The following is a 24,508-nucleotide window of genomic DNA, read 5'->3' on the forward strand; positions in this document are numbered from 1 at the left end:
TCATCATCTCCCCAAAGATATTCCTCAACCTCCAGAATTAAGGTATATTGGGCTTTTCATACAGGTCCTTAATATATACATTAACTCTCTCTCTCTCTCTGAGGAAAGGTGTCAAGTTGTAAAACACTGTCCCTGGATACAGATCTGTATTTTACTTCAGTATCAAGTAGCTTCCTAATATACTTTGCTTTTCATTCTATTTATAAACTATGTGCAGTGTGTGGAAATTTTTCCTGCCTTCAGTGAATCACAAGCTTTGACCTTGGTGTTGTTACATTTAGATTAAATAAAGGTCACTGCATTGTTATAACACTATTAGAACATATTTTGCATTTTAATGAGCCTGTTATGCCTGAAACGTTGTACTGATTATTCAGGGGTTGCTAGTATAGGAGGCAAATGTTGTATTTTTCCTGTCTCTAGCTCTTTTTTTATTTTTTAAAACCTTACATGTGTCATCGATGTGAACACAGCAACACAAAGCAGTATCAAAGGCCGTATTGTTCAGTATGGCAGGAGGTGCTGCCAATTTAAAAATAAGGAGCAGTGTGCAGCTAAAATAGGCACAAGAGAGCCCTGCACTTACCTCCTGTTCCAGGAGATACTCGGGTGCGCCCCCTGCATTCATGAGCATGAGACATGGGGCAAAGCATGAGACATGGGGCAAAGTGGTGCCATGTGCCTGTCTTTTCTCCAATTTGCCTCATTTCTTTTGTTAATCCACCCAAATGCCGTTCTAGTTGAAAGTGATATAAGTAAAAAAAATTATATAACATGAGAGATTCTCGCAAATTGAATACTGGTTATGTATTCATCTCTTTATATTTTTAGAAGAATTAACAGGATGATCACTAAATAGTGGCCATTTAACCAGCGTGTATTCACAGTATTCAGGTCTCAACATATAAACATATAACACTAAGAGGCACATTGATCAACGGTCGAATTTCGAATTTATCTGAGTGTTTTTTCGGGAAATTTATTAATAAAATTGAATTTTAAAAACTCGGACGAAAAAAACTTGAATGTCAGGAAGGCTACAAACATCTTTCCCATTGGGGTATATTTATCAAAGAGTGAAGTTAGAGATCACCACAGTCTGCTAGCGTGAAATACTGCCTCTCTCTATTTTCTATGGGATTTTTAAAGGTGTATTTATCAACTTTCACCCTTTGATAAATATGCCTTTAAAATCCCATAGAAATTAATGGAGAGAGGCAGTATTTCACTCTAGCAGATTGTGGTGATCGCTAACATCACTCTTTGATAAATAAACCCCTTTGACTTTTACAGCAATTTGGCAGGTTTTAGATGGCGAACAGTCAAATTCTAATTTTTTAATCGAATCGAGTTTGGATAATTCCCTAGTCAAATTTGACAGTTATGACCATACAATTTTTGGAAAATTCTAATATTCAATTCAACCCTTAATAAACCTGCCCCTGAAAGTGCATTTCCAAACTCATCCCCTATTTGTCCATTATCACAAACAGGTAAGCAGTGGTGCATAAACCGTTCTATCACTGAGAGTAGGGTAGCAAATTGTAACATCCATCCCAGAATGCTTTATTTTGCTTTAGTTATTATTTTAATTATTCTTCATAAAATTTGCAGCTGCAACACACTGATGATGGTTTCCTGGTGCTGACTACTGACGGCATAAACTTCATTGTAAACAGTCAGGAGATCTGCGATATTATTAACCAGTGCCATGATCCCAAAGAAGCAGCACAAGTGCTCACTGAACAGGTAACATGGCTTCTGCTTATTGCGATATTACATCTTAAATTTGGCTTTATTGCTATGTACAATTTATGTTCAAAGTCCACACCGTGTAGCATTTCCCTTTTTCAGTTAGCAGTCATAATTTTATGTGTGCACCACATCACCACAGGTTTGTGTTTTACTCCACACCCTCCTCTGGATATAGTGTGTGGATAGATAGATAGATAGATAGATAGAAAGAAATCCAAACTGCTGCACTCCACCTATTAAATGCCTGGGTGTCGGTAAAAACTTACATATACTGTGTGAAAAGAGACCGCACTCACAGGACTGTCATGAGGAATAAACCACAGCCCTTGCAGCTTTTTTTTCAACGTTTCGGCTATCAAACTTTTTAGCCGTCCTCAGGACAGTTCCTCGAGAAAGGTCCTAACAAGGACCGAAACGTTGGACATTGGTACAACAGAATAAACAATTGAGAATTTTTACATAGGAGTGCCGGTTTTCTTGAATTCAAGGTTATATATACTTTAACCGTGCACCCCGGCTATACAGGCCGCAAAAATGTTTGCCTAGAAGTGCTGATACTCACTGGACTGTGAGATAGATAGATAGATAGATGGATGTCCATATATTGCAATATATTTAAGCTGGCCAACTACGTCAAAGTCATCCCATATCTGGCCAGTCCTATGCTCAATTTTATCTGATTCATTAAGAATTCTATTGCTTCATTATACATTTTACAAAGGGACTAAGTTTTACCTGCAACTTACTGGCTGCTTTCAAAGTAAAACTCCCAAACTTGGCTCCCCTTTTATTAGACACCAGTGGGATCACCTGACTATAGTTGGGAAGGGTGGGAGCTCCAACATGGAGCTGGTCACTGCTCCTGTATAACTATAACAAACAAGGGAAAGTTGTGCTCACCACTAACTGCACGAATGGTTAAATGCATGCTTGACTTTAAGAAACAAGCTTTTGAATAAAGACTCCTTAACATGGACTTAACATTACTTTGCTTCACTGTGCATGTAAAGCCATATATACACTGATTTCAGAACTTGAGATGATCATAATACAGTTGAGTGAGTTGGTAAAGAATCACTTATTTCTATAAAAAATAAGTTGATAAGATTAGACTTAAAGGGGTTGTTCACCTTCAATGTACAAATCTTATGAAACCACTAACAATGCTCTCAATGTGTTAGAAAAACCATTTTCCATAACAAAAAGTAAAAATGCCATTGTAAAAGCTAATTTCTATACCTATTAACTCAGTCCTTCTCCTGTCTCTCTGACCAGTTTTCTGAAGTGATGGGAGTGGCCTATTTTGAACCTGACACACCAAGAACTTCCTATATCATGACATCATCATGCCCAGGCTTTGCCCTTACTTGTTTCCTATTGGATGTTGATACTGCCCTCCTCCTAGTAATTTAATGGGTGCTTGTGAACTGTAACCAGTCACATAATTTGAATGGTCATTGGTTGATTACTCAATTGTAATGGCAGAAGTTAACAGATGCAGCATATAAACAAACCTGCCTTGCAACAAACAATCACACAGCCATGCAGACAAATACTGCAGAAAAGGAAGGAGCAACATTGTTTGGCAACCTTTGGCATTAAGCATAATGTCAGTTATTTACAAAATTGCAACAAAACCAGCACTGACTTGCTTAGAAACGTATGTAACTTACACATCTAGCAGGGACAGTAGGGCTGCCACCTCACCCTTTTAAAACCAAACACATATGAAATCCACAGGCTGCATGGCTAATTATCAACTCATTTAGATGCTGCAGACTGAACTGATTTCTGTGCAGCCATGTATCATGCATCTAAATGAATTGCTAATTAGCCATGCAGGCTGTGAATTTCATATGTGTTTGGTTTTAAAAGGGTGAGGTGGCAGCCCTAAGTGACAGGCTGATGTGACAGTGATGAGGGCAGGTACATTTTTTGAACATTTTGTGCGCTCTCCCGGGGGGGCGGTAATTTACCTAGGAAAACGATACCTTTTTTAAGTGTTCCACTTCTGGAACAAGATTTAGAGCTCTAAATACCAAAAAATTAAAAAGTTATATTTTTCATGATATAGGGATCTATACCAGAAAAATATTTTACCTTTTTTATGAGGTAAATACACAAAATAATACATGGACCCCCCCCCCCCCAAAAAAAATAATATATTTCTGGAAAGTACAAGTGTCATCTCCCATAGTAGCCATTATAATCCAATAATTCAAATTTTTAAAAATGATTTATTTTTCCTGTGTAATAATAAAACAGTCGCTTGTACTTGATCCCAACTAAGATATAATTAATCCTTATTGGAAGCAAAACCAGCCTATTGGCTTTATTTAGTGTTTACACCATTTTCTAGTACTAAGATCCAAATTACAGAAAGATCTGCTATCCGGAAGACCCCAGGTCGCAAGCATACTGTATAACAGATGCCATACCTGTACCTTGTACTTGATCCCAACTAAGATATAATTAATCCTTATTGGAAGCAAAACCAGCCTATTGGGTTTATTTAATGTTTACATGATTTTCTAGTAGACTTAAGGTATGAAGATCCAAATTATGGAAAGATCCATTATCCAGAAAACTCCTGGTCCCAAGCACCTTGATCCCCCCATCTGCACAGTTGAAGTCTCTGCAGCACACAGCCCACACTCCCCCTCCCTCTCACAAACTTGTAACAGTTTCTCTTCAGTACCTGAATGCTGCTCAAATTCCCCAGCACAGGAAGCAGTGGCAGATTGACAGCAGACATAGCCAATAGGAGTTAAATTAGCTGCCAGTACAATGTGTGATGTCATATAAGGAAGAGGAAGTGAACACTGTAGTGTTTTTGGGGGTCAGTGACCCCCTCCCAGCACAGGGTCTGTGTGGAACTGAAGGATTAGTACAGGGACACTTCTGAGGTGAATATCTCTTGAACTGTACTTTTTCTGTTAACTATTTCTATGGAAAAGTTTGTTCTATTCATGTGAACTGTTAGATTTGTCAATTTGTTACAAAGGTGAACAACCCCTTTAAAGGAAAACTATACCCCCCAAACAATGTAGGTCTCTATAAAAAGATATTGCATAAAACCGCTTGTGTGTAAAAACCCTGCTTCATGTAAATAAACCATTTTCATAATAATAAACTATTCGAGTAGTATGTGCCATTGGGTAATCATAAATAGAAAATTGCCATTTTAAAAAATAAGGGCCGCCCCCTGAGATCTTACGATTCACTGTGCACACAAACGCACCAACAAACCATACATGTTAGGTCACATGAGCCAATTAACAGACAAAGTTCTGTCTTTTGCTTCAACACTTTTTCCTGTTACAGTTAGAGTTGTAGTATTTCTGGTCAGGTGATCTCTGAGGCAGCACACAGACCATCACGAAATGGTGGCTCAAGGCAAGAGATGTAAAAGGGCAAGATTTACTTAATTATATATACCGGTTTGGTAAGATTCTTTAATATGCAACTTAATATGATGTAAACTGTTGCTTAAGTGTTCATTTTGGGGGTATAGTTTTCCTTTAAATGCTGAATGTGGTTGCTTATAATCTTACTGAGTGTATTGCTCTCTTATCCAGGCTATACAGTATGGCACAGAAGATAACAGCACTGCTATTGTTGTCCCATTCGGGGCCTGGGGAAAGCACAAGAGCTCTGAAGTGAGTTTCTCCTTCAGCCGTGGCTTCGCATCAAGCGGGAGATGGGATTGATCCTACTACTGAACTGTACATCGTGGCACGAGCCATTGTATCTATAGCACAAAATGTGTTAGAATCTGCATTATGTATATAGTTGGCTTTCCAATATGGTGTTTTGGTTTTGTTCACTCCATCTGTGAAGAGTAACATGACTCTTATCCCAGCTCATAAATACAAACCCATGGGTGGACTTTAAATTATTGAGTTCAAGAAAAAGGGATCAAACAGTTTTGTTAAATAAGGCAGGTATGTAATGTGAAAAATGTAAAAAAAAATGGCTAAACTCTCTTTCCTTCTAATGTGATAAGAATGTAAAATAGTGGTGTGATACTTCCATGCATTAAAGGGAAACATGAACTGTTACATTTCATTACACCGGGTATATGCGGCATGTTGCACGCTCCCAGAATTCCCTGACCCAAGTTACTGTTGGTGTATGCTGGCAATTCTCTGGAACTCCAGACTGCAAAACCTGTCCTACATTAACTCTGCAAAGTGTGATATTTTGGCACAGGCAAGTGCAGCACTTTAATGCTCCTGTTGCACTGATTCTTTCTTTGTCTTATTATTTATATAACATGGCTGATTAAGCTCTGCGACATTATAAAATGACCTGTATAGTCTGTGTCATTTTCTGTACATAGGAAATACCTTTAATTTGTAAGTCAAGAAAGTATTGTCTTTTCCTCGCTAGGTGTCTGTCTTCTCAGAGGTGGAAGTCAGGTGTCACCACAGGGAATGTTGCTGGGGGTTAATATAACTCCTACCTAATTTTTTCATAATTAGGGATGCACCGAATCCAGGATTCAGTTCGGGATTGGCCTTTTTCAGCTGGATTCGAATTCGGCATATGCAAATTGTGGGCAGGGCGGGATTTCACATGACTTTTCATCACAAAACAAGGAAGAAAACTAATTTTTTTTCCACTTTTTCCTTTCCTGACCCTAATTTGCATATGCAAATTAGGATTCAGTTCGGTATTCGGCCGAATTTTCCACTTAGGATTTGACCGAATCCAAAATAGTGGATTCAGTGCATTCCTATTCATAATACTAACTGGGTCCTGCGGTCACAATGCCTTACTGAGCAAGGACAGAGGCACCCTTCAGCACTTCTCATGTTGCAGAACTACGAATCACTGCATGCCTCTGTCAGATGTGTTGATGGAAGAATGCTGGAATCAATAACCCTGCAATATCTACCTGCCAAAAGTTACCCTCATTTTTAAAGTAATTCAGTCCACTAAACATCTTGCACTGGCATACAAATGTATATGAAAGGGAGAAATATATAAACCTACCTACAAATGTATTTGTTTATTATTGCAAATATAGCACAGATCTGAAATTCTGTATTGCACTACAGAAAATATAAGCCACATGTTAGGCCCTGTGATCCTATTTTCTATGGCAAGATTGCACTGATCCAGTGGGCAGAACTACCAGATCATACAGGAAGCACATGAGAGCCTTGATCTCTTCCATTTCCTATTAACTAATGACCTACCCATCTACATTAGTGGAGCAAGGTTTTCAGATAGCATGTTGCTAGGTTGCACCAAACTGATTGTATTTAAACAACATGCAATCAGTGGGGCCCTTTTACCTGAATTTTCTCCAAGTGTCAACATGATTTTTCATATCTGGTAAACTTACAGGCCAGGAGATCGGCAGACCCAAAAACCTCATACAGGGAGCTCTCGTGTGTGTCTGCTGATAAAGTATTGATCAGTTTTCAGATGTTATGCACTTTTATCCACCAATATTGTAATATGAACTTTTGAACATAGCAGAGTGTATGATCTTCCTGTATATATATATATATAGTTGTATATAGGGATGTGTGAATTTGTATGGAATAAAATATACCTAATATGATATGACTTATTTGCTTTATATTAAAGTATTACCTAGTATCTTAAAGGAAGGACCACATTTAAGTGTTTTACATTTGTGGAACCCCATTCATCTAGATTAAATGGCATTTTGGACTCTTTGTTGCCCACTCGAGAGGCATTCTTCTGCAGGTGATATATGTGACCTTGCCCATAAAACAGGCAATAATATGGGAAAAAGAAAACGTATTTAAAAGTGGAATCCAGCAAAACACTGTCTCTTGCAAAGTAAAATAAAATGGAATTCTACTTAATTTTCCAATGTACATTAGTTAAGTAAATGGAAATGATTTTAATATGAATCTGTTTTATCTAATCACTATGTTTTATAAACTATATACATGTTACTGGAATAAAGTCCAAAGAAGATCAACTAAGCTGATAAAGGATTAGAAGGACATGAATAGAGAAGATGTGGTTCAGAGTTTTATCAAGTCATGAAAACTACAGAATGTATGAGAAAAGGATTATATGTACCCATAATATACAGTAGGTGCAGTATTGGCGCAGTTGAAGTTGCACTGGAGGGCCAGCAAGTTTTCAAATGGGGGTCACTGACCCCATGTAAATCTAAAATGCTCTGTAAGGCTACACATTTATTCTTATCGCCAATTTTTATTACTCTTTCTATTCAGGCCCTTTGCTATTCAGATTCCTGATCTTTATTCACATCAATGTTTGGTTGCTAGTGTCATTTGAACCCTAGTAACCAAATTGCTGAAATAGCAAACTGGAAAGCTGCTGAATAAAATTCAATTAAAAAGACAAATAATAATGAAACCTAAACAAATTGCAGATTGTCTCAGAATAGCACTCCCTACATCATACTAAAAGTTAACTAAAAAGTGAAGAACCCCTTTAAAGGAACAGTAACATCAAAAAATGAAATTGTTTTAAAGTAATAAAAATATGAGGCAGTGGTGCTCTGCACTGGTAAAACTGGTGTGTTTGCTTCAGAAACACTACCATAGTTTATATAAATAAGCTGCTGTATAGCAATGAAGGAAGCCATTCAAAGGAGATAGCACAACAGATGAGCTCTGTAAAACATAATGGTGTTATCTGTTATCCACTATTTAACCTGTGCAATAAAGCCTTTTTTTTAATTTCGGTCCATTGCTACACAGCAGCTTGTTTCTATAAACTATAGTAGTGTTTCTGAAGCAAACAGATCAGTTTTACCAGGGCAGGGCAAGAATAAATTATATTTTCATTACTTTAAAACACTTTAATTGTTTGATGTTACTGTTCCTTTAAGCACTCTGGCCTGTTAGTAGCAGGGCTAGTGCTTTATGATGCGCACACATAGGGGCAGATTTATCAAAGGTCGAATTTTGAACTCAAATTTACCTCTAAATTCGACCTTCGAATGGCTATACTTAGAATATCAAAGTCAAAGTTTTTTTTACCGAATTTGACCGTTTGAACGATTTCAGCGATCGATCTAACGATTTTACTTCGACTACAAAAAACGTAGAAAAATGCATTAGAAGGTCCTCATAGGCTAACATAGCACTTTGGCAGGTTTACTATTGAAGTAGAAATTTTTTTAAAGAGACAGTATCGAATGGTCGAATATTCGAACAATTTTACTTTGAGTTGAAGTCGTAGTAGACTATTCGATGGTTGAAGAACCAAAACATTTATTTTGAAATTCGAACTTTTTGAACTTCGAAAATTCACTTGAATCCACTTCGACCCTTGATAAATCTGCCCCATACAGTATATACAGTATACTGTCAAACACATATGCTGTATACATTTTATATCACCAATATTAATTTTATCCACTGTTTTACCTTTCTTTTTACCTTTCTCTTACCATATTGAGGCACATAAACAGAGGCTTCCACAGAAAATTTTCCAGGGGGGGGCATGAGGGGCCTACTGAACACAATTTAGTACATCGTCAGGAGAAGAAACGATGCTGTGTGCGCTCTCCTAACAAAGTAGTACACAGACTCGCCTCTTATTATACACTGTTCCAAAGAGGCTGCCGTCACACCTCCATGCTGCCCACATATGCTGTTGCAATCTTCCCCCTCGTGGCTCGGCCCTCCCTACTCAGTCCTTGTCGCTCAGCCTTCCCCCCCTTAGCACTCCGTGCTCAAGGCTGACAACCCTAGCTCACAAGCTGAACACAGAGCACGGAAGGCTGAGGATGGAGGGCTGAGTGAAGAGGGCCGAGAAGGGAGGGCTAAAGAGGGAGGACCGAGCTATGAGGGGGGAGATTGCAACAGCAAGTGTGGGAAGCACGGAGGTGTGACTGCAGCCTCTCCGGATCAGTTAGTAAGAGGCGAGTCTGCATACTCCTTCGTTAGGAGAGTGCACGCAGGAGCATGTGTTTTCCAGATGATAACCTAAAATACGTTCCGTACAAGTCCAGGGGGAGGGGCAGTGGCCCTATCTGAGGAAGCCCATGCACATAAATACTATTAGGTGTAGTTGTTATAGAGCATGCTATACATGTTAATCCTAGTGCCATTTGTTTTATTCACTGGGCTTCACATACACTATTCTGTTCATCTCCAGGCTGCTATGTAATTTTTTATATTGCCCCCAGTGAGAAACTCCATCACGAGGAAGGCATGAGACTGGTTACAAGACAAATAAAAATAAATTAAAACAAAGGAAAAGGTGCCACAACTCAAGCCTAATGTAGGATAGTTCACACACAGATCTGAAGAGGAATTATGCAACAAAACCACCATTACATGCCCCTCTGCTCAATAGCAGGGATTGCTGCTAGTGTATTAGCATGAGGATAGGTCTCTTCTTTGAAACAAACCGTGGAGACCTTTAGAAATATAGGAAGTTAAAAAGGCAGTCTACATAGAGCAAAAAATTGGCCAATAGTACCCATATTTGCACTTTGCAAACTACCTTCCCATGGACAAATAACCGATTTTGTCATTTAAAGCCAATAGCTGAAATTTACTGACTTAGACTCATACATTTGTTTGAAATGCCTCATGATCATGGCACAGGAATAGTTTTTCCGCTGTGATCTTTAACATATTGGATTCAGTCCAGATTTTGCTGTAATTTCTTAAAGACTTGTTCTTGATGACAGGGCCGAAACTAGGGGTAGGCAGAAGAGGCACCGGCCTAGGGTGCAACCATAAGGAGGTGCTTGGCAGGCACCTGTATTTCACCTACCCCTATTCCGTGTTCGCTACACCTCTGTAGCTCTCCCCTCCCTGTCACCCCCTTCCTCCTCCCCTCTCTGTCACACCTTCCCTCTCCATCACTCCCCTCCCTCCTCCCCTCTCCGTCACTCCCCTCCCTACCCTCTGCTACTGCACATGCATGCGTTCATTCAGAGGCGAGCGCACAGGGGGTAGCGCGTTGTCTAGGGCGCCCTGACGGCTTGGCCTGGCCCTGCTGTCTCCCATAGACCCCATTATAATGAAATAATCCAAATATTTAAAAAAAATATATTTTTCCTCTGTAATAATAAAATAGTACCTTGTAGTTGATCCAAACGAAGATATAAATAATGCTTATTGGAGGCAAAGCCAGCTTGCACTTACAGTAAAATGTTTACTCTGTTTAAATGTTTGGTCATTTCTAGTAATTGCCTTTAAATTATATTGACAATAATTCCTGTCATTAAAGAACCCCTGGTTTTTTTCTATCTCCTACCACTTCTGTGCCAAATTATCCTTCCCCAAGTCTATAGTAGCATTTATAGCTGCTAAATGTCAGTGGGTCAGGCTCTGGAGAATCAGCAATGTGCCTCTTGTTGTCACTTCCACCTAGTGAGGAAAAGAGAATGACATCATACAAAGCAGTTTAATAACTAAGGGCAGGGGCAGATTCGGGGAGATTCAGTCGCCTGACGACTAATCGCCTCTTCTGTAGGGCGACAATCGCCCCAAAATGCCTTCCTCCTGCCTTCCACCTGGTATAATGAGAAAACGCCTGCGCCAATGCACTCACGGCGCTTCAATTTCCTAAGTTGCCAGAAGTTTCCTCGTTGTCGAAGTGCCACAAGTGCATTGGCGCAGGCGTTTTCTCATTATAGCAGGCGGAAGGCAGGGGGAAGGCAGCTCGGGGAGATTGTCGCCCTGCAAAAGAGGTGATTAGTCGCCAGGCGACTAAATCTGCTTATGTGCCCCTGCCCTAAATACATTTAAAAATTATGTAGGAGACATCCTGGAGTTAACCATTCTGAAAAACTACTGCCAATGACTTTGACACCTTATTTTTTATTTCAAAAGGGTTGTAACATTTTTACTGGCTAACACGGTACAACAACTTTACCTGCAATTATTTTTTTCCACAAATCTCGAAAAAAACGCAAAAACCTCTAATAGAAAACGCCCCCAGGTAAAAGTTGTCGAGGTGCTATACAAGTTAATGCCAACTGCGCTGATCCTGTTGGACCACTTGAAATCAATTCAGTCTTTTAGAAGTTTTTGGATTTTTTTTGAACTGTCCAAAATTTTTTTTAGAGGTTTTCGTATTTTTTAACGCGTCATGCAGCACTTTTTTCATTCATACTTTCTATATTCGGATCTTTTGATAAATTCATTGACAATCATGGTTTTAAACTGTGAGTTTATGGGGCAGATTTGCTAAGCTCGAGTGAAGGATTTGAATGAAAAAAAATTTGAATTTCGAAGTATTTTTTTGGGTACTTCGACCATCGAATGGGTCAAATTCGATCGAATCGGATGATTCGAACGATTCGAAGTAAAAATCGTTTGACTATTCGACCATTCGATAGTTGAAGTACTGTCTCTTTAAAAAATACTTTACGACTACATACTTCACCACTTTAAATCTACCGAGGTTCAATGTTAGCCTATGGGGACCTCCCCCACAAGTTTTTTGTGGTCGAATAAAAATCCTTCGATCAAATGCTAAAAATCATTCAATTCGAAGTATTTGCGGTAAATCCTTCGAATTCGATATTCGAATTCGAAGGATTTTACTTTGAGGGTCAAATTCGAGGGTTTTTTAACCCTCGAAATTTGACCCTTAGTAAATCTGCCCCTAAGTGTGGTTTAAAAACCTCTAAAACCACTAAAATTTGACCTTTAATAAATAAGCCTCCTAAAGTCCTGCTGCAAAACTATCCCAGTAAGTACAAACCATTTTACATACATTTATATAATTTAAAAATCATTTGAGTCCAAGCAACCTGTTCCAAGCTGCTCCAGTGTGCTCTGTTGCTACTAGTGCTGCTGGAACTCCCTAACTTGCTTTTCTGGATGATGTTCAAGTTAGAAGATGGGTTGGGGGTGCCGCTTACATGATATGCAGGCTGTACTTTATTTCCTGCAGGTAGTAAATGACACCTAATAGCTTCCCAACTTCTTTTCTGCTGATTCTCAGCACATGATCTTGGCTTCTATCAGTGTTTGAGCTTAGGGTTCAACTCACAACATACAGCATATAAAAAATATTATTTACAAAAATATCAACAATAAGGGAGGAGTTTAGTGAGATTTAAAGGACAAAGCCCCAGGACACAAAATTGCAGCCTACATTGGTAGCTGTACTTCTGAAATATAATCAAATACATCCTATAATTATACTAGCTAAGAATTTAAGGAATGTGCTTCTCTCTGAAAAAGTAAAGCTGCAGGACACATTTTTTTCATTGCTCTGTGCTATGTAGCGTAGCAATCTATGGAGTAATAACCACACAGTTATCAGATGCTGAATTTTAAAAGGCAAACTTAAATATAACATGGGGAGAATATTATCGGTTTTTATTTCCTCTGACTCTGTATATGCTGACAGTGTTTTTCAGAATAAAAAAATTAGGCAGACAAACAAATCAGCCCTCCTTCCAACATCCTGTATTTGTCCAACCGTCACTCAGGCTGTTTTCTTAGTGCTTATGCAAGCACTAACAGCTAAGCTTCTACATGGGTTAGTTATTTAAGGTCTCATAACTTTAGATCCTTTCCTGGTTATAAGGTTCTGTCCTTATATTCCATGCAAAGGGGCACACTTGTCTCCCAGCCATCTAATGGTGTGAACTTAGAAGGTAAGTTAATAAGCAGCACTTGTAACGGCAATATCATAGGAAATTTATATGCTTTAATACTCCTTATCACTTCTAGCGCAGCTAATCATCATTTAGGATTCATGTTTTGCTGCAGCCATGGTGCCGTGCTGACTATTTTTTTAGTTAATTGTTTGGTCTCAGTGTTTTTGTTTGCAATAGAACTTGTAAACGGTACAGTCTCTGCACTGTAATGGAAACTGGCATCACCTTCCTGTTTCCAAAGACAGATTGCTGATAAAATGTATTATAGTTGTATTTGCATGACGTTTATTGTTCTAAAAATGATTTTTGTGCAGCAGGCATAATACAAGAGAAACTCAATATAAACTATAACTGATATAGATTTGGTCCCTTGGAAGTAACTATTATGCCAAGACAAACAGTAACAAGAGTGACATCTGGCTCTATTTTATTAATGGGAAATTGACTTTATTCAAGCATTTATTATTTACTTGAAATCGTACAGGATAAGTTGTGAGTAAATAACATAATTGTAAGCTATACTTCTTTTATCGGTCAATATTTATCTGTAATCCAATGCATATATCTATTGTTTAGAACTGCAAAACACGGTGGCACTTTACAAATACCACTACTACTGCTAATAATAATAATATTAAGCAGAGTTGTCTGATATCTTTTGGGACATTAGTAGTTGAGTGGATATGTAAAGGTAACTCCCCAGGGATACTTTGTCACTGGGTCAATAAACTAGAGAAGAAAGGTGCTAAAAGAAGGCAGAGAATGCAATTTGTATCATAACATACTTAACACCAGATTATGACAGTTATATTATAACAATTCTAATTGTATATATGTATAGAAATATTATAATTATAATATTATAAATGCCCATTTAGAATTTTACTGGGGAGACCACAACTATGTTATGCAGGCTGCAATCAGTTTATATTTTGCAGTTTGCTATTGCAGATGGCTGCAGGCCTTTGTACAGGTATGGGACCTGTCATCTAGAATGCACGGGACCTGGGGTTTACCTGATTACGGATCTTTCTGTAATTCGGATCTTCCTTAAATCTACTAGAAAATAAAAACATTAAAGAAATCCAATAGGCTGGTTTTGCTTCCAATAAAGATGTATTATATCTTAGTTTGGTACTATATTATTACTACAGAGAAATGGGAAATACTTTTTAAAAATTTCGATTATTTGGATAAAATGGAGTCTATGGGAGAAAGCCATTCTGTAATTTGGAGCTTTCTGGATAACGGGTTTCCGGGTAATGGTTACCATGCCTGTACTCTGTTTTGGAGCAACCCTTGCACGCGAATCAGCAGAGGAGTTAGGATAGATGCAATGGCTTTTGGTGCAACAATACAGGAAAGGAGCATGCAACTGCAGGAGTGCAAGAGGCATGTTAGGATGCGAGGACCTTTATTGAATAACACTAATATGTGCAACAATTGCATTCATTGAGAGCTAACTCTTTAATGTATCCAATGATGATAACATGGAAAAGCTGGCAGCTGGGTGTACACAAAGGAGGCAAGAGGAGGCCTGCTGACCCTGGGGAGCTTGTGTAGTTTAATTTTATATGATCATGCTTGCAAGCCTTTAACCAGAAGTTACCAGGACTGTCGGCTTTGGGTCTGATTCTGTGCTGCAGTCATATGTATATTTAAAACAGAATTGCTTAAACAAGGAATAAATATATAGCTGTGCAGGTCTGTCTTCTCTTTTATATAAAAATAATAATTGTTTGTGTGTTCTGCTTATTTTGCTGTGCAAATAACAGAAAATGAATGGGCTATTGTTATCTTCGAGTGTTGTAAAATGAGACAGACTTCCCAGTAGAGCTTGACTCTGGTATACTTATGGGTTAAAATAGAGAAACATGCTGCATCCTGTCTGCTGGCTGCATTTAGGTTCCGGAGTGGAGTTGTATTATTCCTCTAGTAACATGGCTGTCTGCATATAGGTAACGTACTTTTGTGCTTATATATTTTTCCTTATATATACAAGGTTTCATTTGCTCTCACTGCAACACTACAACTTAGGCTAGTAAAGTTTGTTCAGTTACAGTTCTGCTTTTATTCAGATACAGCAGGCGATAAGTTTTTATCAATGATTCATTGAGTTTTCATATCTACAGTGACGATTTAGATTTTTTGCTACAGGGCAGCCCTTTTGAAATAAAAAATAACAAAAGTGGTATAAAGGTGATACCTTTAATTGCTGTAAGACGTAAGTTTTAATAAAGATGTGAAAATAATAGCACAGGCAACAGATACTGAGTGAGCAATGTAGTTTAGCCATAGCTGGAAAGCAGTATACTATAAATATCAGTTACATAAACCTTCTACTTTCCACTGAAGGTAAAACTACCACCCTCATCATTATGTGGCCACCTCAGCAGGAAGGTGTAGTTCTTCAAACCTGCTTTCCTCTGCTTTTGGTCAATTTTAGAAGACAAAGGGTCAGCGCCAGTGTAAAGGAGTTTCTTTCAGGTTCTGTACCTCCCTCTGCCGAGTCTGTGCCTAGAGCAACAAATACAGGCAGTGCATTAAGAAAAAAAGACCATTATTTATTGTGTTCAGAATTAGTCTGCTCCTGTGGGCAAAAAAACACAGTGCAGAATGAAATCAGTTAAAAAATGCGTGATTGGACAATGGAAACGTATAACTGCGTGACATGGAAAATTCATATGTCCTCCCTTGCAGTGTTTGGTTACTGTACAATACAGGTAGTCCCTGGGTTACTTACAAGATAGAGTCTGTAGGTTTGTCCTTAAGTTGAATTTGTATGTAAGTTGAAACTTACTTATTAAATGCAACTTAGACACATGTTTGTCTTAAAATAATATTTATTTTTACCTTTCTGTGCTCTGCAGTAGACAATATGCCAGAGGGGATTGGGGCAGGTGGTTAAAGCTAAATGCTAATAAAAGTCAAGCAAACCACAGTATGTTATTGTAACTGTGTATCCTCCATTTGTAAGTGTGAGTTGTAAATTAGTCGGGTGCATGTAGCTTGAGGATCACGTAGTCACAATCACTGACTGGTAAATTCTCCTGGATCTGAAATAAATTTTTGTTCATTTATGTCAGGAGTAGGTGTTGTAGTAGAACAGTTTTGGTTTACAGGCCCTTAAACATAGCATTCATCAGAGGAGAAAGAGAGGTCTACTTCTTTCCTGGAGTTTTGCCCCTCAAGCACGGCATGGGTAAGGGACACAGGTTCCCATAATGGTATTTTAATTGCTAAATTACAGCAATTACTGATTATCTGCCTCTATACTGATAACACTGCAGAATCTCTGATGGCTGCCTCATACTTGTTAGCTTGTGTATGACTATCATTATTGTGCTGTGGCTGCTGCACCATTGGAACCTGCCAAATCAGTTTCAGCAATTCTGTATATATTTTGTTAGGAGAACTTTTATTTGTATTGTGTTTTTTGTAAATCACTTCCCATAAACTCTTAAAGGGGTTGTTTGCCTTCCAAACACTTTTTCAGTTGAGTTGTTCAGATTGTTCACCAGAAATAATGACTTTCCATCGTTTAATGCTCCTATCTCAGTCTGTCAGCTCAGTGATCCAGGAGCATTCTGAACTGTTACAGTTTGCTACATTTAGTTGATACAATTAGTTGATACATTTCTCAGCAGTATCTGTGGAATATTAGCTATAACTATTTTATCAATTCTAGCAGCTGCCTTTAAAGCGATACTGACACATTCCTATAAAAATCATAGGAATGTGTCAGTATCAAGTAAATGCTGCCCCCAGGCCCCACAGACCTGCGTTCACCCGACCCTCCGACACTGCTAAAATACCTTCTGAGCTGTTTCAGTGATGCTGGGCTGCGGGCGGCGAGATCCTTCCACAGCCTGATCATGAATAAAAACAGGACTTCAGTCTATGGAAGAATCGCTCCGCCCCAGACCAGCGTCCCTGAAGCAACCTGGAAGATCTGTTAGTAGTGTTAGCGGGTCGGCAGCACAAAGGTTCTTTATACTGACACGTTCCTATGATTTTTATAGGAATGTGTCAGTATCGCTTTAATGAAACGCAGGGATTCTGCTCTGCATGGACAAAGATAACAATTGTATCAATTAAATGTATCAATTTAAAATAGTTAAAGAGCTGGCAACCCCCCCCCCCTCTTAGAGCTGCTTGAGAAAATGAAAAACTTAATTTTACACTTCAATTTTAGACAAACAGCCATAAATAGAAAATATAAAGTAATTGGCAAAATTCTTTATTTCTGCCAAATTATCTGAAACCAACCCAAACTGAAAAAAGTGTCTGAAGGGAACAACCCCTTTAGTTTTTGGGTCAGTTTCCCTTTTGATTGGCACATTTGATGATTGATTTGCATGAAGTTTCCTGTTTGCAAGTCCTAATTTTTAACTATCCCAGTAAGTTCCACAATATAAAACATTTATCATACATATATATGTATAGTATTTACAGTGTATAGTGTATATAGTAGAACACTCATTTTACATCCATGGATTTTACATTTTCCCAGAATTGATGGTAATGTTTCTCAGGCCCACACAGTCAATTAGTGTTTTTGGCTTTAAAGTTTAACAGAATTTATACTGATTTAATTTTGGTTCCAACTAGGATAGTAACATAATGTCTGTTTGCCTATGACACAGGTGCCTATTTCATGCTCTGCAACATTATTTATGGTAGAAAAATGGTGTAAACAGTGCTGTAGAATAAACGGCTAATTTATTTATTTATGGATTTTCTTTTACACTGAGTAATGTTATGTGGTTATTTTATGGGGTTATATTTATTGTGCAAAAGTCAATGGGAAAACTTCCCTTCCCATGGAAATAGAATCCAACAGTGTTTTTTTAATGGAGGGCTGCTGTTTTTACATTTCCAAGTACCTGCTGCTTTTTATGCAGGCATTTTACACAGAAAACGGTGACAGTTTGTACACAGTTTGATAACTAATATAATATGCAGCTGTTGGGTACATTTGGCCTGAATTTAAGGTAATGCTATATATTGTGTTTTCTTTGGTTTAGGACATACCATCTGCACTTATTAGCTAATGCTGTATTAGAACCCCCAACAATCTTCCACTGTAGACTATATTCTTAATTAAATGTGGTTTGATCTCAACTCTAGTCACATTTGATGTGTTTTGAAAAGAGAAATATAGCACCTGAGAATTAAATAGCACGATAAATAAGCAGCATGAGTTAGCTTGCTGCTTTAAAAAGGTAGTATAGAATACATGATTAATGGAAACAGGGCATAAATAATTGTGCTATGGAGGCTACTCTACATGTAACACATCACCAAAATCAAGCTCAAACTAGCTGAATCTCTCACGCGTTCTGTATTACACAAATACTATTTAAAAGACAAAATTATGCACAGCAGTGAAAGTCTGACTGTGTTTGATTAGTTGGAAAATAAATTACATCACCGGGGATTTCTAAGGCAGCAGAAATAGGTTGTTAGGACAACCAGGTGCAATAGAGACTATTCCTACACGCTTCAAGGTTAGCATCACACGCATCTACAGCTCCAGTGAGTGCCCTGGCTCAGAGCAGGTAAGACAAATCTGAAGGAATATACCTTATATACAACTGACAAAACACTTAAGCTGCGCTGTTTTTTGTTTTGGTAGTATAGTACAGTTTTATAGAGAAGCACCAATCGGTTTTAAATGAAAACCAAACCCACTCTCCTTTTTTAGGGAGATTGCACAGCTGTCATGGTATAATATCCCACAGCTCCCCTCCCACCCCTACCTGCTGTCATGGTATAATATCCCACAACTCCCCTCCCACCCCTACCTGGCTGCATCACATGAGTACCAGGAGTGTGTACTGGAAGCCAGAAACTAGGGGAGCCAGACACTAGAGGTGAAGGAGCCAAACATGACAGATCCCAAGTCATGCTCTTGTTTCTCCCAATTGAGAAGGAAATGATGGGTGAAAGTAATGGAACCCAGATGGCAATTTAGGGTTTAGGAAATAAATAAATATAAGCATGTAAGATGGATAGGACTGCACATATGCCCATACCACTGGAAGGTGCAGGGAACAACTCACATAGGAGCATAATTACACTTGTGTAATTAATGCCTGCCATAAGCGTGTGATGAAAGCATTCCCTAGCTCTCCTAGGATTGCGAGTTCTGATTGACATGCAAGGGGTGTCCCATAGTATAACCAGGTGATGCCCATTCTGATGGCTGCAAAAAAGAGTGTGCTTGCTCTAGTTTTTTGCAATTGCCTAAATCAGCTTCAGTGTGGTGCAAAGAAAATGAAAGTATTTGTGCCAATACAGGGCACAACTGAATTAATCCTATTATATATTATTAACACACAAAATATCTATCCCACTACATGTAAAATGTCACACTCTTGTAAGTGAAACTTGTACTGTGCCATTAGTAAGAGGCAATTAAGCAGAGGCCAAAGGGATAGAAAATATTGTGCTATAAATATCACAGATTTGGAGCTGATGTATTAAAGGGGATGTAAACCTTTTCTTACAAATCTCCTATTTGCAGTCCCTTAGTACCATAAAGTAGGCATGTCATAGTTAAAGATAAATCAAAAATTCATCATAACGGCTGACATCATGTGGTTTATGTGTTCCAAACTAGAAGAAAGTATGTTTAATGGTCCATGCAACAGCTGCATAAAAAAAGCAGGGAGATATATATGGACAGAGAGGCAGAATTCTCAGTGGAGGATCACTTTACATTAAGTGGGTTGCTGGCCTCAAAGAGAAGTTATATGAAGCAGCAGAGCTGGGCCAATCTGGCCAGACGCCCTAGGCAACCCTGTGTAAAAGGAGCAGTCAGCACGACTTCTTACACCTTTTTCTTTTTAAGTTGTAGTGCAGGTTCCCCAGTGGCCACTTATCACTGGTCAATATTGAAGAAATTGTAATTGAACAGCACCACTCAATCTTTATAAGATAAAAATGCCTTTATTGCAGCCTTCTGGGCATCACAGCGACGTTTCAGGCCTCAAATGGCCTTTTATCAAGCTAAACTGACAATCCAAACATAGCCTTTTAAACCCTTGTGAGCCATCTAGTGGCCAATCAGTATCAAATAACAAACATGTGTTACATCTTATCACATATGTCAAACAGTGTAACCATTTCCAAAACCAATTGTTACAGTCTCCACAAAGTATCCATCCGTAGTGAAGCCAATAGTATAGGTGAATCAAATTCAAAATGATGCAGTTCTGTAAAAAAGATTCAAAATAACAACAATATAAAATCTTTTAAAATAATAAATTTATCTAAAAACTGGTTTAAGGTCATATTCTTTATTAAGGCCAAATGGGGTAAGTGTCTCCAACCTCCTAATCCAATATGCTTCTCTTTATAGTAAAGCTTTCAATCTATTTCCCCCTCGTCGTTTCTGCTGAACTGTTTCAATGACCTGAAATCTAAATTGGTAACCATTATGGCCCATCTCAAAAAAATGACCAGAAACAGCTTGTTCCTTCTTACCTGTTCTAATTGCGGATTTGTGTTCTCGGATACGTTCCCGGACGGGCCTTGTTGTTTGTCCCACGTATGCTAGCCCACATGGGCATTTGATCACATACACTGCATATGTGGAATTATAAGAGAAGCGTCCGGGAATCCGTATAGGAGTCCCCTGCCTAGGGTGATACAAAAATTCTCCTTTCTGAACATTAGAACAGCTATTGCAATTGATGCAGGGAAAAGTACCATTTTTGCCTCGATCTCTCATTTCCACACTTTTTGTCCCTATATCTGTTTTCACTAAAGTAGAACCCAGGGTTTTTCCTTTTTTATATGCAATAACCGGTGTTCTGTTGAAAGCCTTGATGTTGGGCAAATTATCTTTCACCAATGACCAATGACTTTTAAGTATTTTTGCAATATGTTTACTCAGGGCATTATACTGAGTAACAAATGTTACATGCTCCTCAGTTTCTCCCTTTTCTGTAACAATACTGATCTTTCTTGTATCTTTAGCTCCTCACATTGTCTCTCCAAAGCATCTTTTGGGTATCCCCTAGCCTGAAACTTATTGCACATTTCTGTCAATCTAGTGTCAGCTATTTCATCAGAGGATACTATTCTTTTCACTCGTATCAGTTGTGACTTAGGGAGTGATTTCTTAATTTGAGGCGGATGAAATGAATGATAATGTAGGAGCATGTTTCGGTCAGTTGGTTTGATATATAAGTCAGTCAAAAATGTATCATCTTGTTTATACACCCTAGTATCTAAAAACTAAATGTCTTTCATACTGAAATTCAAAGTGAATCGGATATAGGGAAGTGCACAATTGATTACCTGTACCCCTGATTTCCTAGTTAACCCTACCTGTCACCTCCTGGTTACACGCGCTTATTCGCACACACCTTCATACACTGGTGTCAAGCCAGTGGCGCACACACAATGCTCAGTGTGGGGAAAAGGCCCAGACTAAGAATAAATGGATGTTAGAGGTATATGTCTTCACTTTTGTGCCCTAGGCACATGCCTCTTCTGCCTAACCCTAGTTTAAACCCTGTCAAGCAGAGATATTAACAATGGCTCTCAGCATGCCTTACCCTTGATAATATGTAAATCTTCCAGCCAACATCATGTTTATTCTCAGGAAACTTAATGCTGTCCATAACATAGTTGCTGAATCCAGATGACACTCTGGAAAAATGCAAATAACAGTTACTAAATTACATTAAAATTATACTAATTTGCATTTGATTGATGACTACAGCATTTCAGTTTAGCTGACACCAATATTCAAGCTCAGGCCATTAGTCTAATAATGGACCAAATATGCAATTTAATCTAAATTGTCCCAAAATTGAGGCTCAAAAAAGTTCAACCCAATATGAGCTAAAATAACACATTAATGTGTCCAGCAAGCCACAAAAAATGGCTGCAGATTGAGCCAAAACTTTATGTTTCCCATTTTGGCTTAAGGTGAGGTTCTGCTGAATTTTTCTAAAAAGATAAGAACATCAAGCATACAACATTACTACAGATTAAAATCCTTAAAGCTACTGCTGCACCTCTATGCACAAATCATGCATGTTACAAAGAGCTCATCATAGATGCATAGACGTTTCAGTTGACAGATGGGAATTACAGTCTGTGTCCAAAATGTCAACTGATTTGCTTCTGGAGACTTTAACTGCTTCAACCATACCATTCTATACCTCTCATATTTTTTTAACATATGCAAATCGGTTATGGAAATATTAACTGCTTCAGTCATACTATGCTTACTTTGTTTATATTTTTTACATATGCAAATCAACTGGGATTTGAGCATAGAATTTGGTTTCCACATGTTAAATTTGCTGTATGTGAGTCAGTGCTAGCCAAACCATGTATGTACTCAATGCAGGATCCCATTCGTTGTCTGCATTCCCAAGTCACACCACCAACCCCCCATGCATTCAGGAGCAAGAGGGAGAGGTAATGAGCTACAAAATTTGAGGTAGGCAGGCAGAAGAGGTATTTGCCTAGCATCCCCCCCCACCATCGCGCCCGATACATATGCCTTGTCTGCCTACTGCTAGTTCTGGTTCTGATGTCAGTCCTCATTCATTCTGTTGTAGACAAGTTTCTGGTTCATTTCAGAGAGCAACAACTTTAAGGACTGGTTATTAACTGGCCAAATAGATACTACATACCTCCCAACATTTTGGAAATAGAAAGAGGGACAAAAAGATTTGCTATGCGGAGTGCTGCGGAAATCTTTTTTGATCATGCCCATTTTTGTGGAGACACCCCCTAATTACCATGTTCATTTTACAAAATTTGGCAGGTTATGAAAGTTTATACATATTTCTGTGGTTTTTATCTGTTATTACAGTTTTGCTAATGAAGGTGAATACCCCTTTAAACTGCATGTTTCCCCAAGAGACCTGCTTATCTTAAATAGTTAAAAAAATTCTTTGCTTATCTTAAATTCTAAGTGCACCTGCCACATATTCTGGGCTCTCTGCCAAAAGCCAATTAAGTTAGAAACATTGTGTCTTTTTCTGGCTGTTCAGTGCAGGAGATCAAAGAGAAAGTCGAGACATTTCAGCAACAATCAGGGACTGCGGGTTGAGCTGTCAAAATCGGGACTGTCCCGCAAACAACAGGACAGTTGGGAGGTATGATACTTTCCAGTATAAGAACAGGCATGGGGATATTTAGTTTCTAAGAACTCAAAGAAATAGTTTGTGTATGTACAGTACATAAAAAATATAAGGCAATTGCGGTTTTTGTGGTAATGCTCAAATGTGTTTTATTAGATTTTAAACATGGCAAAGCAGATGATAAAAGTAACCCTTATCCAGAGAATCCCAGCTCCCAAGTATTCTGCATAGCAGATACCAAATACTTGCACGTGATGCAACGGTTATGTCCACACTTGTGAAAATGTATGAAATTTATAGGTTGTTATTAGTGATGGGTGAATTTGTCCCATTTCACTTTGCCGAAAAATTCGCAAAAAATTGTGAAATAGAAAAGTTCCAGAAAATATTGTGAAATTTGAACGTTTTCACAAAAAATCTTAAAATTCAGACGTTTTCACTCAAAAATCTTGAAATTTGAAGGTTTTCACAAAAAAATCGTGAAAATCTGACATTTTCACAAAAATCGTGAAAATCGGAAATTGACGCTGGCAAATTTTCACCTGCGAATTTTCACAGGAGATTTGCAAATGTATTCGCTGGCGGCGAAACGCTGGAATTCGGCGTGAATCCATTTATTCGCCCATCACTAGTTGCCATAAGTGCGGACATAACCGCTGCATCACGTGCAAGTATTTAAAGATTTCACAAGAATTTTCAACAGTGACTAATAGCACATAAGAATAAACAATGCATTAATTGCTGTAGTAAAGGGATTGTTTACCTCATTACATGTACTAAATGTGGCAAACAATACGTGGGGTGCACAGTGCATTAGAGAACATATTAACCAGGTTAATAATACCAAGCTAAGTAACAAAACCAATGTCAATAGACATTTTGCAGAATGTAACGATAGTAATATAAAAAATTTCTCCATACAAGGGATAGAACAAATCAGAACAGGTATTAGAGGAGTAGACTTTTTGACAAAATTGTGGAAAAGAGAAGTGTACTGGATATTTCATTTACAAACCAGGTTGCCACTTGGATTGAATTA

The 24,508-nt window shown here is 38.3% G+C and overlaps 2 protein-coding genes across 5 annotated transcripts in view; both read left to right on the plus strand.

The window, feature by feature from the left end:
• ppm1k.S (protein phosphatase, Mg2+/Mn2+ dependent 1K S homeolog) overlaps positions 1–7,330 on the plus strand; it is a 47,115-nt gene extending 39,785 nt beyond the window's left edge. For all 3 annotated transcript variants that reach the window (XM_018236323.2, XM_018236314.2, NM_001091642.1), the window contains 2 exon segments: positions 1,615–1,749; positions 5,334–7,330. In XM_018236323.2, coding sequence (XP_018091812.1) covers positions 1,615–1,749; positions 5,334–5,465 — 267 coding nt within the window. In that variant the 3' untranslated portion in view covers positions 5,466–7,330.
• Positions 7,331–13,204: 5,874 nt separating this feature from the next.
• Positions 13,205–24,508, plus strand: part of abcg2.S (ATP binding cassette subfamily G member 2 (Junior blood group) S homeolog) — a 72,734-nt gene continuing 61,430 nt past the window's right edge. The window contains exon 1 of one of the 2 annotated variants that reach the window (XM_018243432.2): positions 13,205–13,351. The gene's annotated coding sequence lies outside the window, so the exon portion shown is untranslated. Of the gene's footprint in view, positions 13,352–15,294; positions 15,313–24,508 lie in introns of those variants that run through there. The other variant, XM_018243431.2, reaches the window with a different exon arrangement.

The sequence above is a fragment of the Xenopus laevis genome, chromosome 1S (assembly GCF_017654675.1).
Source record: "Xenopus laevis strain J_2021 chromosome 1S, Xenopus_laevis_v10.1, whole genome shotgun sequence".
NCBI lineage: Eukaryota > Metazoa > Chordata > Amphibia > Anura > Pipidae > Xenopus > Xenopus laevis.